Here is a 14,887-nt window from a genome sequence, read left to right as displayed (position 1 = left end):
CATGGGTAACCTTCCCTGCCAGCCACGCAGCTAGACCCAGGCTCAGAGGTGTGGGATGAACCCGGGGTTTGAGGGTCTGTCAGGCAGAAGCTGTTGGCTGGGCTGTTGGCATAGTATCTAGGAACACTGCCATTTGACTGTGACCCCCGGGGAAAGAGTGGGTGCAGGAGCTTGTGGGAAGCCTGGGAAGGAATTTGAAGACTACAGGATCTCCTGATATTTCCAACTGGGTTCTGGGTTCACCAGCCTGCACAAACCTCGACCTCCCTCCCCCGCGCTGGAGAACAAGTCCACCTTAACTGAGTGGCCCTGGGCGGGGCTCTCAGGATGCCATCTGCACAGGACACGGTGCAAGGCACACACAGCTGCTGGTCAGCTCTGGGCTCCTCACACCAGGCCTGCTGCCCAGCACCATGATCCAAGGTGCCTTGGAGGCTGGAGGGCCCTCCTGGGGCTGGGAGGGGGACGGTGAGGATGACTGGGATGGGGCTGTGCTCACCTTGCTGGCCCTGGCTGTGGTGGCTGCTACAGCACTGGCTCTGCACTGGTTTGGCTCCGGGCAGGACCGGGAGGTGGCAGGATCAGCGTCCACAGCCCCTGGGATCCAGCCTGCGAGTGTAGGAGAAGCCAGCCTGGCCCTGCACCCAGAGCCCAAGGTCAGTGGCAACAGCAAGGGCCAAAGACCTGGGCAGAGGCTGCCAGACCCTCCAAGATGTGGCCCGGGGAGCCCTGCTAAGACTGGAGTCCCGAGCTCAGAGCCCCTGAGAGGCCGAAGTCTGGCTGCCCCTGCTGGGATCCCACTCAAGAATCCTGGAGAGAAAGCCCGCAGAGGGACCTCCGGCAACGCTACTCCAGGAGCCTCTCCTCGTGAAGGAGTGGAGCCTTCCAGGCCAGATAGCACTCTCCCGGGCAAGAGCGGAGCAGGGGGGCCGCCTGCCCCGCTGCTGATCCACTTCACCCTCCGGAGTCCTGGCTGCCCAGAGGGGCAGGTGCAGGCCGGCGGCGCCGGAGCCCAGGGGCCGGCCCGCAGGCCCTCGGCCCGCACAGAGCGACTGGACATCGGGTCCTGGCTCCCAGGCTCTCTGGACAGCGGCCGCGGCAGCCGGCGGCGGATGGATGCCGGCTCAGGAGACAGACCCTGCCGCCGCCCAAAGCCGGACCCCCTCCGTCTGGGCGCTGCGGTGAGTGTGTGGGACGCGGTGGACGCTGCCTCCGCCCAGGGGCCCGACGGCTCCGAGGGCGGGCGCCGAAAGAGCGGTCCCGAGCCGGCCCCAGCCCGCGCCCGGGGCCTGGGAGCCGCGGCCGGCCAGGACAGACACGCGGCCGGCCCAGCCGCCCGGGTGGCTCTCGGGGCCCCACGCACCGGTCTCGCCCCGAGCCTGGTTCCCGAGGGCCCGCGCCCAGCGGGGGCTGCTGATCCCAAAGACGCCTGGGGGCTGGGCTGGACAGAGGAGAGCGGGCGGCGCTACGTTGGAGAAGGGAGCACGTCCCAGCAAGGCCAGGGCAGAGAGCAGGTGGCCAGCCTTCTGGCTACCGATGTGGGGCGGCCGCGGCTCCTGGACAGTGCCCGACACAGCCGCGCCCTTCCCCCCGGCGGTCCAACCATGCACCTGTTTTGCGGCCCTGAGTCTGGTGCACCCTCGCCGGCTGCCTCCGGTTCCCGTGCTGGCCCTCTCCCTGCAAACCCCAGCCCCTCCTCTTCAAACTCTTTGGCCCACGAAGAAGTTAACCAGGGTCCTTCTGAGGTTGGAAATCCCACCGCAGCGCCAGCACCCTCGTTAGCCCCAATGTCAATCTCAACTTCAGTCCCGACCTCAGTCCAGGCCCTTTCCCCATCCCCATTCCCAGTTATAGCCCCAGCTGAAGCCCCAGCCTCGAGCCCATCCCCATCTCCAACATTGCCCTCAGCCCTGGCCCCAGCCTCCACCCCATCCCCATCTCCAACACTGCCCCCTGCCCCAGCCTCGACCCCATCCCCATCTCCAACACTGCCCCCTGCCCCAGCCTCGACCCCATCCCCATCTCCAACACTGCCCCCTGCCCCAGCCTCGACCCCATTCCCATCTCCAACACTGCCCCCTGCCCCAGCCTCGACCCCATCCCCATCTCCAACACTGCCCCCTGCCCCAGCCTCGACCCCATCCCCATCTCCAACACTGCCCTCAGCCCTGGCCCCAGCCTCGACCCCATCCCCATCTCCAACACTGCCCCCTGCCCCAGCCTCCACCCCACCCCTATCACCAACACTGCCCTCAGCCCTAGCCCCAGCCGCTGCCCCAGTGAGGGGGTCAAGGCCTGCTCCCCAGGAGCCCAGTGTAGGCCTCTGCAAGGTTTACCAAGAGGGGCAGATTCCAACTAGCTGGGGAAACCTTATTGCCATGGTTCTCAGAAGTCACCCCTTTCCTAGGCAAGAGGGCTTCCAAGGAAGCATTGACTCTGTGGGTCCCAGCACTTCCATACCCTCTGAGGACAGATGGTCAGGTTCCTGCTCTGAAGGGGCCATCCCTGGCCTCCAAGACAGGCACAACTCTTCAGCGGGGATGGCCATGCAGGCCGGCACAGGAGGCCTGGCTAAACCTGAACATCAGCCACAGCCAGTGAGCTTTGAGACCAATGGGGCCCCTGCCCCGAGTCCACTTCCAGGCCCAAGAGGAGATGAAACTACGGAGAAAAGTCTAGACTTACTGCCCCCAGCTGCAGGGCCTGGGGCTCCTTCACAGCCTTCTGTGGAGGCTCAGCCTGGCCCTGCATCCTCCTTGGCGAGGAGGGACCCTCAACCTGTCCCCCGACCACGGAAACGCAGTATGTGTGAAATAGCCTTGAGCTCTGAGCGGGTGGCTGGCCAGGCAGCCTCAGAGCAGCGCCAGGTACCGAGGGAGGGGGCCAGCCCTGCAGGCAGCAGGGGGACCCTCACAGAAAAGCAGAAAGAGGCCAAAAAACTCATGGTTTTTTTGCAGAAGCCCGGGAGTTGGGGGGTGGTCGAGGGGCCCCGGAAGGCCTGCACCCGGGCCTTGGAGCCTGCTGCGGAAGCAGTTCTGTGGCCCCAGAGGCTAGACCTGGGCGGCTGTCTGGAGGCACTGGCCTTTGCCCAGCAGCACGGCGAGCCTGGCCTCGCCCAGGCAACCTACACCTTGATGAGCAACAACCTGCTGCACGTGCTGGGCGACCCGCACCTCTACCGGCAGCTGAGCGGGGCTGACCGGGAGCGCATCCTGAGCCTGCGCACTGGCCAGGGCCGGAGAGTGCTGGGAGTCCTGGTGCTGCCCAGCCTCTACCAGATGTGCCGCTCAGGGCCGCTGAGGGGCTCTCGTGGTGTGGAGGCTCCTGCGGCTCAGCCGGTACCCCCGCCTCCTCGCACGCTCCTCCATGTGTTCAACCCTCAAGAGAATACGTGGCGACCCCTGACCCAGGTGCCCGAGGAGGCCCCACTCCGGGGCTGTGGTCTCTGCACCATGCACAACTACCTGTTCCTGGCTGGTGGCATCCGCGGCTCTGGTGCCAAGGCTGTCTGCTCCAATGAGGTCTTCTGCTACAATCCTCTGACCAACATCTGGAGCCAGGTTCGACCCATGCAGCAGGCCCGAGCCCAGCTCAAGCTGGTGGCCCTGGATGGGCTGCTTTATGCCATTGGGGGTGAGTGCCTGTACAGTGTGGAGCGCTACGATCCTCGCATGGATGCCTGGACCTCGCGGGCGCCCCTCCCTGCAGGCACCTTCCCGGTGGCCCACGAGGCTGTGGCGTGCCGTGGGGACATCTATGTCACGGGGGGTCACCTTTTTTACCGCTTACTCAGATACAGTCCCGTGAAGGACTCGTGGGAAGAGTGTCCCTACAGTGCCAGCCACCGGCGCTCCAGCGACATGGTGGCACTAGGGGGCTTCCTGTACCGCTTTGACCTGCTACGGGGGGTGGGGGCCGCAGTGATGCGCTACAACACGGTGACGGGCTCCTGGAGCCGTGCTGCCTCCCTGCCCTTACCGGACCCTGCCCCTCTGCGCTGCACCGTGCTGGGCAACACCATTTACTGCCTCAACCACCAGGTTACAGCCACCTTCACTGTCTCTGAGGGGACTGCCCAGTTCCAGGCCAAGGAGCTGCAGCCCTTCCCCCTGGGGAGTCAGGGGGTCCTCTGTCCGTTCATCCTCACTCTGCCCCCCGAGGCCCAGCTGCAGACCTCTCTGTGAGTGTCTGCAAAGAATCAGGGCTCTGCCTGCTCTCCAGAGAGAGCCTTCATCTGGGTGGGACATGGGAAGGAGGTGGGGGTTAGGACTTTCTGCTCCTGTGTCTGGGACACCTTTCCCTATGCTTTGTCTCCTGCTTTAAAGATTAACACGTATTTCTGGAACAACACCCCTTCCACCACCCTTCTTCAGGACACGGGCTCCCCCATCCCCTCTTCACCCTCCCTACATCCTGGGGTCTCCTTCCTTGCCTACTTAGGAAGCCTCAACTCACTCACAGCCATCCCTCTACCTGTGTGATCCCTGGGGCTCAGGGCCAGGGAAAGAGGTAGTTGGAAGCCTATTTGTTTCCTGTGTTCTGTCAAAGAGGACTGGGAAGCACAGAGGCTCCCAGAAACGCCCTCACCCGGGAGGCTTTGCTGTCCTGAGGCTTGACTCTTCCTCCTGGGTCTGATTGGACCTGGAATCCTTGCCTTGAAGCTGGGTTGGATTCCCTACATCCTGGGGTCTCCTTCCTTGCCTACTTAGGAAGCCTCAACTCACTCACAGCCATCCCTCTACCTGTGTGATCCCTGGGGCTCAGGGCCAGGGAAAGAGGTAGTTGGAAGCCTATTTGTTTCCTGTGTTCTGTCAAAGAGGACTGGGAAGCACAGAGGCTCCCAGAAACGCCCTCACCCGGGAGGCTTTGCTGTCCTGAGGCTTGACTCTTCCTCCTGGGTCTGATTGGACCTGGAATCCTTGCCTTGAAGCTGGGTTGGATTCGTGCTCTGCTGCCTGTATCCCCTGCAAATTACCCCCGCTCAGACGAGGCAGGAACACTGGGCTCCTCTGTACCTGTAGAGGCTCTCGCTCCTTCAGACTCCCACCCCTTCCCTCTGCCCCTCAGGTGAGCCCTGATTTTCACCCTGGTTCTGTCCCTTACTGGCGATGTGGACTGGGGCAAGGCATCCAGCCCCTTTTCCTTATCTGTGAAGGTGGACAATGAACACCTGTCCCGTAGGAGCTCTGAGAATGTGACCACCAGTGGAGTACCTGGCACAGGGCCTGGGGCCAGCACAGAACGGTGTGTTCTCTCCTTACCCACTTTGAAACCCAACTAGGCAGGTAAATAAGTCTGAGCGGTACTATGGCCTGTCCTAACCCCAACTGGTCCAACCTCATTGGCCCTTTTTCTTTCTCTTGCTCCACACAATACACACGTGTTTAATCCATCACAAAGCATCTGCTTTGTCTTAAAGTTCGATATGCAGCTGAGCTGATCACAGCACAGGACAGAAAGTGTCCTCGAGTTGTGCTTAAAAATAAGTTTATTGAGAAACAAGTACTGTGCATACAGCTATATATCTGGGCACCTGGCCCCATCCCCATGGCTTCCAGGCAGGGGCACCTGATGGATGGCGGCCACATCTGGGCAGTGGGGCCTACTGATTGCGCTTGGTCTCACTGAGCAGCTCCTGCCAATTCTTCTCCATCTCCTCCTTGCAGTTGAGGAAGGCGTCCTCCAGCCGACGCATGGACTCCGCCAGGGTGGGGTTGGTGCGCATGACCACCATGTCATAAGCCATCCAGGTCGCCTGCACTGCAACAACCAGACAGGCCAAATCAGGCCACAGGTGGCGCTGCGGCTCTGGGGCACCTCCACCTGTGCTCAGCGTCCAAGGAGCCGGACTCCTCTGGGACACTGATTAAGAAGAGAAAGGCAGTGGGCTAAATGTTATAGAGCTCATAAAATGTCTACTAAAATGCCTTCCTGCAAACGGCAATAAGGCCTTCCTAATCTCTAACACCTCTTATCTGGACACATCAGCTCATGGGAGAAAAGGCTGGAGACCAGCCTGATCTGAACTGTGAGGAAACTGGAGCGAGCTAAAGCGTTTTCCCACATGCAGTCCACAGCTCAAGCTGCAGGGTGACCCAAGGAGTCAAAGCATCTAGCCCAGCGTACACACTCAGGCAGGCTGACCATGCCCAGTCCTGCGAAGCCTCAAGTCTCACATTTCCTCGTGTTCAGTGGCCTGGGATACCTGTCCACCTGCTGCTGGGCACCTCAGGGATTTTATGGAGGCTCAGGTCAGGGGCTTCTCCTTCGCTGGGTCCTCTTAGGAGCCTTGAGCACTCACCACTGCACACACGTTTCCTTGCTCCTTCCTTTGGAAGGGCAGCATTCCCAGGGCCTACAGGCAAACCCATGCCTCTCTGTGCAGACTCAGTGGAAGTGTCCAGAACCCCGTGCTAGCACCCACTATCACTCTGGCTCCACATTCCACAACTGCACAGAACAAAGGTCACCCTTCTGAATGACAGCTGAGCACAGTAGATACATCCCCTTGGAATTCCTCTGTTTTTTTGTTTTGTTTTGTTTTGTTTTTTGGTGGTACTGGGGTTGCTGGAAGCCTTCTACCTCCGGGCTACACTCCCAGACCTATTTTACATTTTTTAAAATTTGGAAACAGGGTCTCTTAAGCCAGCAAGGCTGGCTTTGAACCAGCGCGATCTTCCTGTTTCTGCCTCCCAAGCACGGGGATTGCAAGCGTGTGCCACCACACCCGGCTTGGAATTCCTCTTTATTGGACTAAAAATACCGGATGCTTTGGGAAACTATGTCCTCCAGGAAATTAAGCAAAAAGGATATAGGGAGAATGATCAATAAAAAAAAGCAAGCTGGGCATGGTGGCACACACTTGTAATCCCAGTACTTGGGAGGCTGAGACAGGAGGATCGCACGCAGGTTCATGGCCAGTCTCAACTACTTAGTGAGGCCCTCTGCAACTTAGTGAGACCCTGTTTCAAAATAAAGAATAAAAAATTGGGCTGGGTGTAGCTCAGAGGTAGAATGCTCCTGAGTTTAATACCCAGTATCTCAAAAAAGTAAAAAATAAAAAAGCACATGTGTGTTTATACACAGCCAAGATAGCCACAAGGCAAACTTGAAGTTTTACTTAGAGTAACATATGTTTGGTTAGCAAAAATTGTTAGAAAGGTATGTGCAGTGTCTTAACAGAGTTCATGACCCTAGGGCTAGTACAGGGATTCTTGGACTTTTGGAAGCACAGCGCCTTGGGACACTTCTTACCAGGTACATGGCTGGCTCTTCCCACCGCCTACAGGGGATCTTGTCTAGTGGGCTGGGGTGGTGCTGGGGACCTGCACCCTAATAAGCACCTGGATCATTCTGGCACATGGAGTCTGCAGACCACCCTTCCAGGCCCTGGGCAGCAGGTGATGCAGACCTGGAGCCAGTGCAGTTTGCTTCCTAGCTCTCCGTTTGCTAGCTTTGTGACTTTCAGCAAGCTAGCCTCCATCTTCACGTCTGTAAAGCAGAGACTACTTACTGTCTCATGGCCTGCTTTGAAGGTTACATGTGAACTGCCTAGCACAATGTTTATGTACCCCACATTCACATGTTGAAACCCTGAGATCGGGATATTAGGAGGTGGGGTCTTTGGGAAGTAAGTGCTGATGAGGGTGGAGCCCTACTGAACGGAGGGTGCTCTTATAAATGGACACAGGCGCTGGCTCTGGCCTGGGAGGACACGAGGGAAGGTCACTGTCTACAGTGAGGTGGAGCTTCTCACCAGACAGCAGGTCTTGGAACTTCTCACCAGGCACCCAAATCTTGGCTTTCCAGCCTCCAGGACTGTGAGAAATACATATTTGCCTTTTAAGCCATTTGTCTATGAAAGTTTGTTTTAGCAGCCCCAAATTATCAAGACAGAAACTGGTACCAAGAAGGAGGGGTTGCTATGACAGACACCCGAAAGCATACACGTGGCTTTGGAGCTGGGAAGCAAAGTAGAGGCTGCAAGAGTTTGGAAGAGCATGGCAGAAGCTGACAGAGTGTTGCCCTGGAGAGAGCTTGAAAGGTAATTCTGGAGAGAGCTCAGAAAGAAAAGAGGAATTTAGAAAGCTTCTATCAGCGGGAATCCCGCGCTGGGGAGGCTGAGACAGGAGGACCGCACGGGTTCGAAGCCAGCCTCAGCTACTTAGTGAGGCTCTCAGCAACCTAGTGAGACCCTGTTTCCAAATAAAATATAAAAAAGGTCTGGGAGTGTAGCCCGGAGGTAGAAAGCCTTTGGGTTCCACCCCCAGTACCACCAAAAAATAAAAAAATAGAAAGCTTCTATCTGGCCAGGCATGGTGGTGCACACTTGTAATCCCAGCATTCGGGAGGCTGAGACTGGAGGATTGCGGTTCGCGGACAGCCTCAGCTACTTAGTAGGGCCCTCTGCAACTCAGTAAGACCCGGTTTCAAAATATAAAGAATAAAAAATAGGACAGAGGGTGTATCAGAAGTCACATGCCCCTGGGTTCCATACCCGCAAAAAAAAAAAAAAAAAAAAAAAGGAAAGCTTATATCTTCTTAGAAAATATACATGTGATCATGAATATTTGTTGATATACAGATGGTAAAGCTATTCTGATGAAGTATCAGATGGAAATGAGGAATAAATCATTAGATTAAAGGTGATTCTTGTCATAAAGTGGCAAAGAACATTGCTAACTGTTCATGTTTTAGTGTTCTGTGGAAGGTAGAACTTGTGAAAGATGAAATTGGGTATTTAGCTGAGAAGAATTGCTAAAAAAAAAAAAAAAAAAAAAAAAAAGAGGAAGCCGGGCATAGTGGTGCACGCTTTTAATCCCAGTATTTGGAAGGCTGAGACAGGAGTATCACAATTCAAAGACGGCCTCAGCTACTTTGTGAGGCCCTTTGCAACTCAGTGAGACCCTGTTTCAAAAAATAAAGAATAAAAAATAGGGCTGGGGATGTCATTCAGAAGTAGAATGCCCTGGATCCTATCCTGAGTACTGACAAAAAAAAAAAAAAAAAAGACACCCATAAACCGGGCGTGGTGGCGCACACTTGTAATCCCCGCGCTCGGGAGGCTGAGACAGGAGGATCGCACAGGTTCGAAGCCAGCCTCAACTACTTAGTGAGGCTCTCAGCAACTTAGTGAGACCCTGTTTCCAAATAAAATAGAAAATAGGTCTGGGAGTACAGGTCGGAGGTAGAAAGCCTCTGGGTTCTACTCCCAGTACCACACACACACACACAAAAGAAGACACTCATTATAAATTAAATAATTGGTGGGCATGGTAGCACATGCTTGTAATCCCAGCATTTGGGAGGCTGAGACAGAAGGATCATGGTTCGCAGATAGCCTCAGCTACTTGGTGAGGTCCTTTGCAATTCAGTGATATCCTCTTTCTTTCTTTCTTTCTTTCTTTCTTTCTTTCTTTCTTTCTTTCTTTCTTTCTTTCTTTCTTTCTTTCTTTCTTTCTTTCTTTCTTTCTTCCTCTCTCTCTCTCTCTCTCTCTTCTTTCTTTCTTTCTTTCTTCTTTTTTCTTTTTATTTTTTGGTGGTACTGGGGTTCCTGGATGCCCTTCTACCTCCGGGCTACACTCCCAGACCTATTTTTACATTTTTATTTAGAAACAGGGTCTCCTAAGTCAGCGCGCGTGGCTGGCTTCGAACCTGCGCGATCCTCCTGTCTCTGCCTCCCAAGCGCGGGGATGACAAGCGTGTGCCACCACGCCCGGCAGTGATATCCTATTTCTAAATAAAGAATTAAAAATAGGGCTGGGGTTTAGCTTGGAGGTAGAATACCCCTGGGTTCTGTCCCCAGTAATGCAAATAAATAAATAATCGACGTATTTAGGGCAAGAGATAGGGTGGGTAAGAAGTTAAAATCAAGGGAAAAAGCATCTCACAGAAATGATTCTCGTATAGTCTTCCATAGCAGCTGGAATTCTAGCTCTTGAATATTCTAGAGCAAAGCAGAGAAGAAGGCATGCTCAATTGTAGGAGTCAGTAATCAGAACAGAGAAAGAAGTCCACGGATGAGGATGGATACAGAGCCCTCTTGTTATACGATCCATGTAAAACATGAGAATAGGTAGAAGAGAAGCCAGGCATGGTGGCTCACACTTGTAATCCCAGTACTTGAGAGGCTGAGACAGGAGGGTTTCAAGTTTGAGGACAGCCTCAGCAAGCAGTGAGATTCATCAACCTAGTAAGACTCCGTTTCCACATAAAAAATAAAACAGCTCTGGGGATATAGCTTAGAGGCAGAATGCCCCTGGGCTCAATAGTCTCCAGTATCACACAATAAAAAATACACAGAATAGGAAGGTCTCATGATCATCAGAAAATCCTCCAGAAATATATCTCTTGAGTTTCTCATTCATTTGTTCAATATTTACTGAACATCACTTTGTGCCAGCATTTGCTAAGGCCCTGGGGGTAAAGTGGCCAGTAAGGCAGACACAGCTGGTGTTCCTCGAGTGGGAGGAGACTGAACCCGCATGCAAGACAACACAGACTGAAAAGTTCTGTGAAGAAAGAAGCAGAGGAGCGGGCGCAGCGGGCACGCGTGGCATCCCAGCACTTGGGGGCTGAGATGGGAGGGTTCACGGTGCGTGGCCAGCCCCAGCTACTTAGTTAGGCCCTCTGCAACTCAGTGAGACCCTGTTTCAAAATAAAGAATAAAAATAGGGCTGGGGGTGTAGCTCGGAGGTAGAATGGCCCTGGGTTCCATCCCCAATACCACACACACACACACACACACACACACACACACACACACACACAAGAAATAAGCAGGGGATTTGTGATAGAGAAATGAGGTGGGAGGAGTCTTATTTTATATATATATATATATGTATTTTAATATATGTAATATATAATAAAAGTATATATTTATTTCTAGGCTCTTTATTGTATTTTGTTGATTAGCTTGTCTATTTCTATGTCAATATAACATGCTTATAGTTTTATAACTTAATTATATAGCATTATAATAATATATAATATTACATACTTTTGAATATTTTTATAATAAATCCTGTTAATTGTAGGGTAAATCCTCTGTCCTTAATTTATATTCCTCAGAAATATCTTAGTTACTTTGACTCTTAGGTCTCTCATAAATGTTTCAGAATCAATCTATCACATTCCATAAAAAACCAAATAGGCCGGGCGTGGTGGCGCACGCTGTAATCCCCGCGCTTGGGAGGCTGAGACAGGAGGACCGCACGGGTTCGAAGCCAGCCTCAGCTACTGAGTGAGGCTCTCAGCAACTCAGTGAGACCCTGTTTCCAAATAAAATAGAAAATAGGTCTGGGAGCATAGCCCGGAGGTAGAAAGCCCCTGGGTTCCACCCCAGTACCACCAAAAAACAAAACAAAACAAAAAACCAAATAGGATATTGAGTAGAATTACTTTGAGAGCTGGGTGTGGTGGCACACACTTGTAATCCCAGCATTTGGGAGGCTGAAATTGTAGGATCGTGGTTCACAGACAGCCTCAGCTACTTAGTGAGGCCCTCTGCAACTTAGTGAGACCCTGTTTAAAAAAAATAGGGCAAGGGGTGTAGTTTGGAGGTTGACTGCCCCTGGGTTCCATCCCCAGACCCCCCAAAAATTACTTTGAATATTTAGATGGAATTTAGAAAAAACGGAAACATTACAGCAAGCCTTTCTCCTTACGAGTATAGCTATGGCTTAATTTATGTTTTTAATCTTTTTATTTTGTTTTGGTGGTACTGGGGGTGGAACCCAGGGACTTTCTACCTCTGGGCTATACTTCCAGACCTATTTTATATTTTATTTGGGGTTAGGGTTAGGGTTAGGGTTAGGGTTAGGCTCCTGTCTCAGCCTCCCAAGCACTGGGATTACAAGTGTGCACCACCACACCTGGCTGGCCTTGCATATTTGTTAATATGTTCTGAGTTTTTTTTTTTTTTTTTTTTTTTTTGGTGGAACTGGGGATGAAACCCAGGGCATTCTACCTCTGGGATACAGCCCCAGCCCTATTTTATTTTTTATTTGGAAACAGAATCTCACTAATTTGCTGAGAGCTTCACTAAGTTGAAAAGGCTGGCCATAAACCTGTGATCTTCCTGTCTCAACCTCCCAAATTCTGAGACTGTAGGTGTGCACAACCATGCCTGGCTTTCCTGAAGTAATTTATAGATGTGTGTGTGTGTGTGTGTGTGTGTGTGTGTGTGTGTGTGTGTATTACTATTGCTGTTATTGTAAATGGTGCCTTAAAAATATGTATTGTAGAGCTGAGCGTGTAATCCCAGCCTTTGGGAGGCTGAGATAGGAGGATTGCAGTTTTGGGAGGCTGAGACAGGAGGATTGAGACAGGAGGATTGACAGCCTTAGCTACTTAGTAAGGTCCTTTGCAACTCAGTGAGATGTTGTTTCAAATAAAGAATAAAACATAGGGCTGAGGATGTAGCTCAGAGTAGAATGCTGCTGGGTTCCATCCCTAGTACTGGAAAAAAAATTATGGGAGGGGTGTGGAGCACACACCTGTAATCCCAGTAATGAGGCCTCACTGAATTGATGAGGTTGGCTTTCAACCTGTGATCCTCCTGTCTCAGCCTCCCAGATACTGAGATTGCAGTCATGCACCACCATGCCTGGCTTTCCTGAGGTAATTTACAGATGTGTGTGTATGTGTACCTATTACTATTGCTATCGTAAATGGTTCCTTTAAAAATATATAGTATAGGCCGGGTGTGGTGGCATATACCTCTAATCCCAGTACTTGAAGGGCTGAGACAGGAGGATCACAGGTTCAAAGCCAACCTCAACAAATTAGGTAGGCTCTCAGCCAAATAAAGTAGGGCTGGGAATGTAGCTCAGAGGTAGAATGCTCCTGGGTTCAATTCCTAAGCACCACAATACTGAAAATAAATAAATAAATAAATAAATAAATAAATAAGAAAGAAAAGAAAGAAAAAAACTTATAATAAATATTTTTAGTTTTCAGCTTCTAAATTTGGGTTGATTTGTTATACAGCAATAGATAATAAATACTGATTTTGTCACTGGAAATTTGATTCTTACATAAAAACCTAAAATGTGGGAGTTGGCTTTGGAATGGAGTATAGAATAGAAGCTGGGAAAGCTGTAAGGGTTTTGAAGAGTGTGAGTAAAAGTTTGAAGTGCCCTGAGTATACTATTCATAGAATTTGGACTTTAATGTGACTACCAATAAGGGCTTAAAGAGAAGGACAGAATTTTTTTGGAAACTGAAGAAGAAGGGATCCTTGTTATTAGAGGCAGAAAATTTAACAACACTGTCACACAAAGTAATTCTGAAGGTCAAAAATATATATCAAGGTGTGGTAGTCATGTCTGTGATCCCAGTACTTGGAAGGATGACACAAGAGAGCTGAAAGTTCAAGGCTAGGCTGGGCAATTTAGTGAGACTTTATCTCAAAAAAAAAAAAAAATCAAAAGGGCCAGGGGTGTGGCTCAGTGGTAGAGCACCCAAGTTTCAATTCTTAGTGCCACATACACAAAACAATGTACTGAATGAACTATTTATTAGCATTTATTTACCTTTTTGTTTGGTTTATTTTTTGTTTTTGGGCCGGGGATTGAATGTAGGGCTCACACGCAGACTAAGCTCATGCTCTATCACTGAGCTACACCCCTAGCTCCAGTCTGCATGTTTAACGTTTATCTGTTCTCCATTGCTTTGTGAATTTCAGACCTTCCTTCCAGGGGACCAATTCCTTTTATTTGGTGCAACTTTGAGAGGTCTTTTAGAGTACGTTTCTTTGTCATCTGCAACTATCTTTATTTTGCCTGCCTGCCTGCCTGCCTTTCTTCTCTTTGCAGTACTGGGGATGAAACCCAGGGGCATTCTACCTCTGAGCTACACCCCTAGCCCTATTTTTTATTCTTTATTTTGAAACAGGGTCTCACTAAGTAGCTGAGGCTGTCCACAAACTGCCATCCTCCTGTCTCAGCCCACCGAATGCTGGGATTACGAGTATGTGTCCCCACGCGTGCCCGGCTTGTCTTCTTTATTGCAAGATGTTTTTTCTGATGCATAATTCTGAGTTTATGGAATTTTCATGATAATTAGATATTATTCCACCAATTTCTGGCTTTCATTATAGTTCCTGGAAATTCATTCAAATTGTTATTCCTTTGATGATCTCTTTCTTCGTAGCTTCCAATAAAATTTTTCCTAGTCTTTGATATTCTGAAGTTTCACTATCTAGGTGTGGATTTCATCTTCTTTTGTTCAGAATATGTTTTATTCCTTGGTTTTCTGATTCCATTTTTCATTAGTTCTGGAAAATTCAGTTATTATATTATTAAATATTGTTATTGTTCCTGTTTTAATGTCTTTTTCTGATATCCAAAGAACTCTTAATCTCTTTATATAGATTGTAGTGCTGGGATCTAACCCAGGGCTTTGCACATACTACCTACATACTAGGCAAGTGCTCTACCACTGAGCGCCCCCCACCCCAGTCCTCTCTTTCTTTCATTTAATTGATACTTGGGATTGAACCCGGGAGCATTCTACCTCTGAGCTACACCACCCAGCCTTTTTTTTTTTTTTTTTTTTTTTGGTGGTACTGGGGGTAGAACCCAGAGGCTTTCTACCTCCGGGCTATACTCCCATACCTATTTTATATTTTATTTGGAAACAGGGTCTCACTAAGTTGCTGAGAGCCTCACTAAGTAGCTGAGGCTGGCTTTGAACCTGCGCAATCCTCCTGTCTCAGCCTCCCAAGCGCAGGGATTACAAGCGTGCGCCACCACGCCCGGCTCACCCAGCCCTTTTTATTTCTATTTTGAAACAGGGTCTCACTAAATTGCTGAGATTGACCTTGAACCTGTGATTCTCCTGTCTCAGTACTGGAATTACAGGCGTATACTACTGCACCTAGCTT

At 51.0% G+C, this 14,887-nt stretch overlaps 2 protein-coding genes across 2 annotated transcripts in view; one reads left to right on the top strand and one right to left on the bottom strand.

The window, feature by feature from the left end:
• Positions 1-413: 413 nt before the first annotated feature.
• Positions 414-4,184, top strand: KLHDC7B (kelch domain containing 7B; the record flags this gene model as incomplete). The annotated part of the gene is made up of 2 exons (XM_080706117.1): positions 414-1,745; positions 2,307-4,184. 2 exons carry the CDS (start codon positions 414-416, stop codon positions 4,182-4,184), a joined length of 3,210 nt encoding a protein of 1,069 aa, XP_080562243.1.
• Positions 4,185-5,602: 1,418 nt separating this feature from the next.
• Positions 5,603-14,887, bottom strand: part of SYCE3 (synaptonemal complex central element protein 3) — a gene marked incomplete at both ends in the record, with an annotated part of 29,890 nt that continues 20,605 nt past the window's right edge. The window contains one exon of the mRNA XM_080706644.1: positions 5,603-5,760. Coding sequence (XP_080562770.1) covers positions 5,603-5,760 — 158 coding nt within the window. The remainder of the gene's footprint in view (positions 5,761-14,887) is intronic.

Source organism: Muscardinus avellanarius (assembly GCF_963383645.1).
Source record: "Muscardinus avellanarius genome assembly, chromosome: 11".
Lineage (NCBI taxonomy): Eukaryota > Metazoa > Chordata > Mammalia > Rodentia > Gliridae > Muscardinus > Muscardinus avellanarius.
The sequence above is the reverse complement of the archived record's forward strand: the minus strand, read 5'-3'. Positions and strand labels throughout refer to the sequence as shown.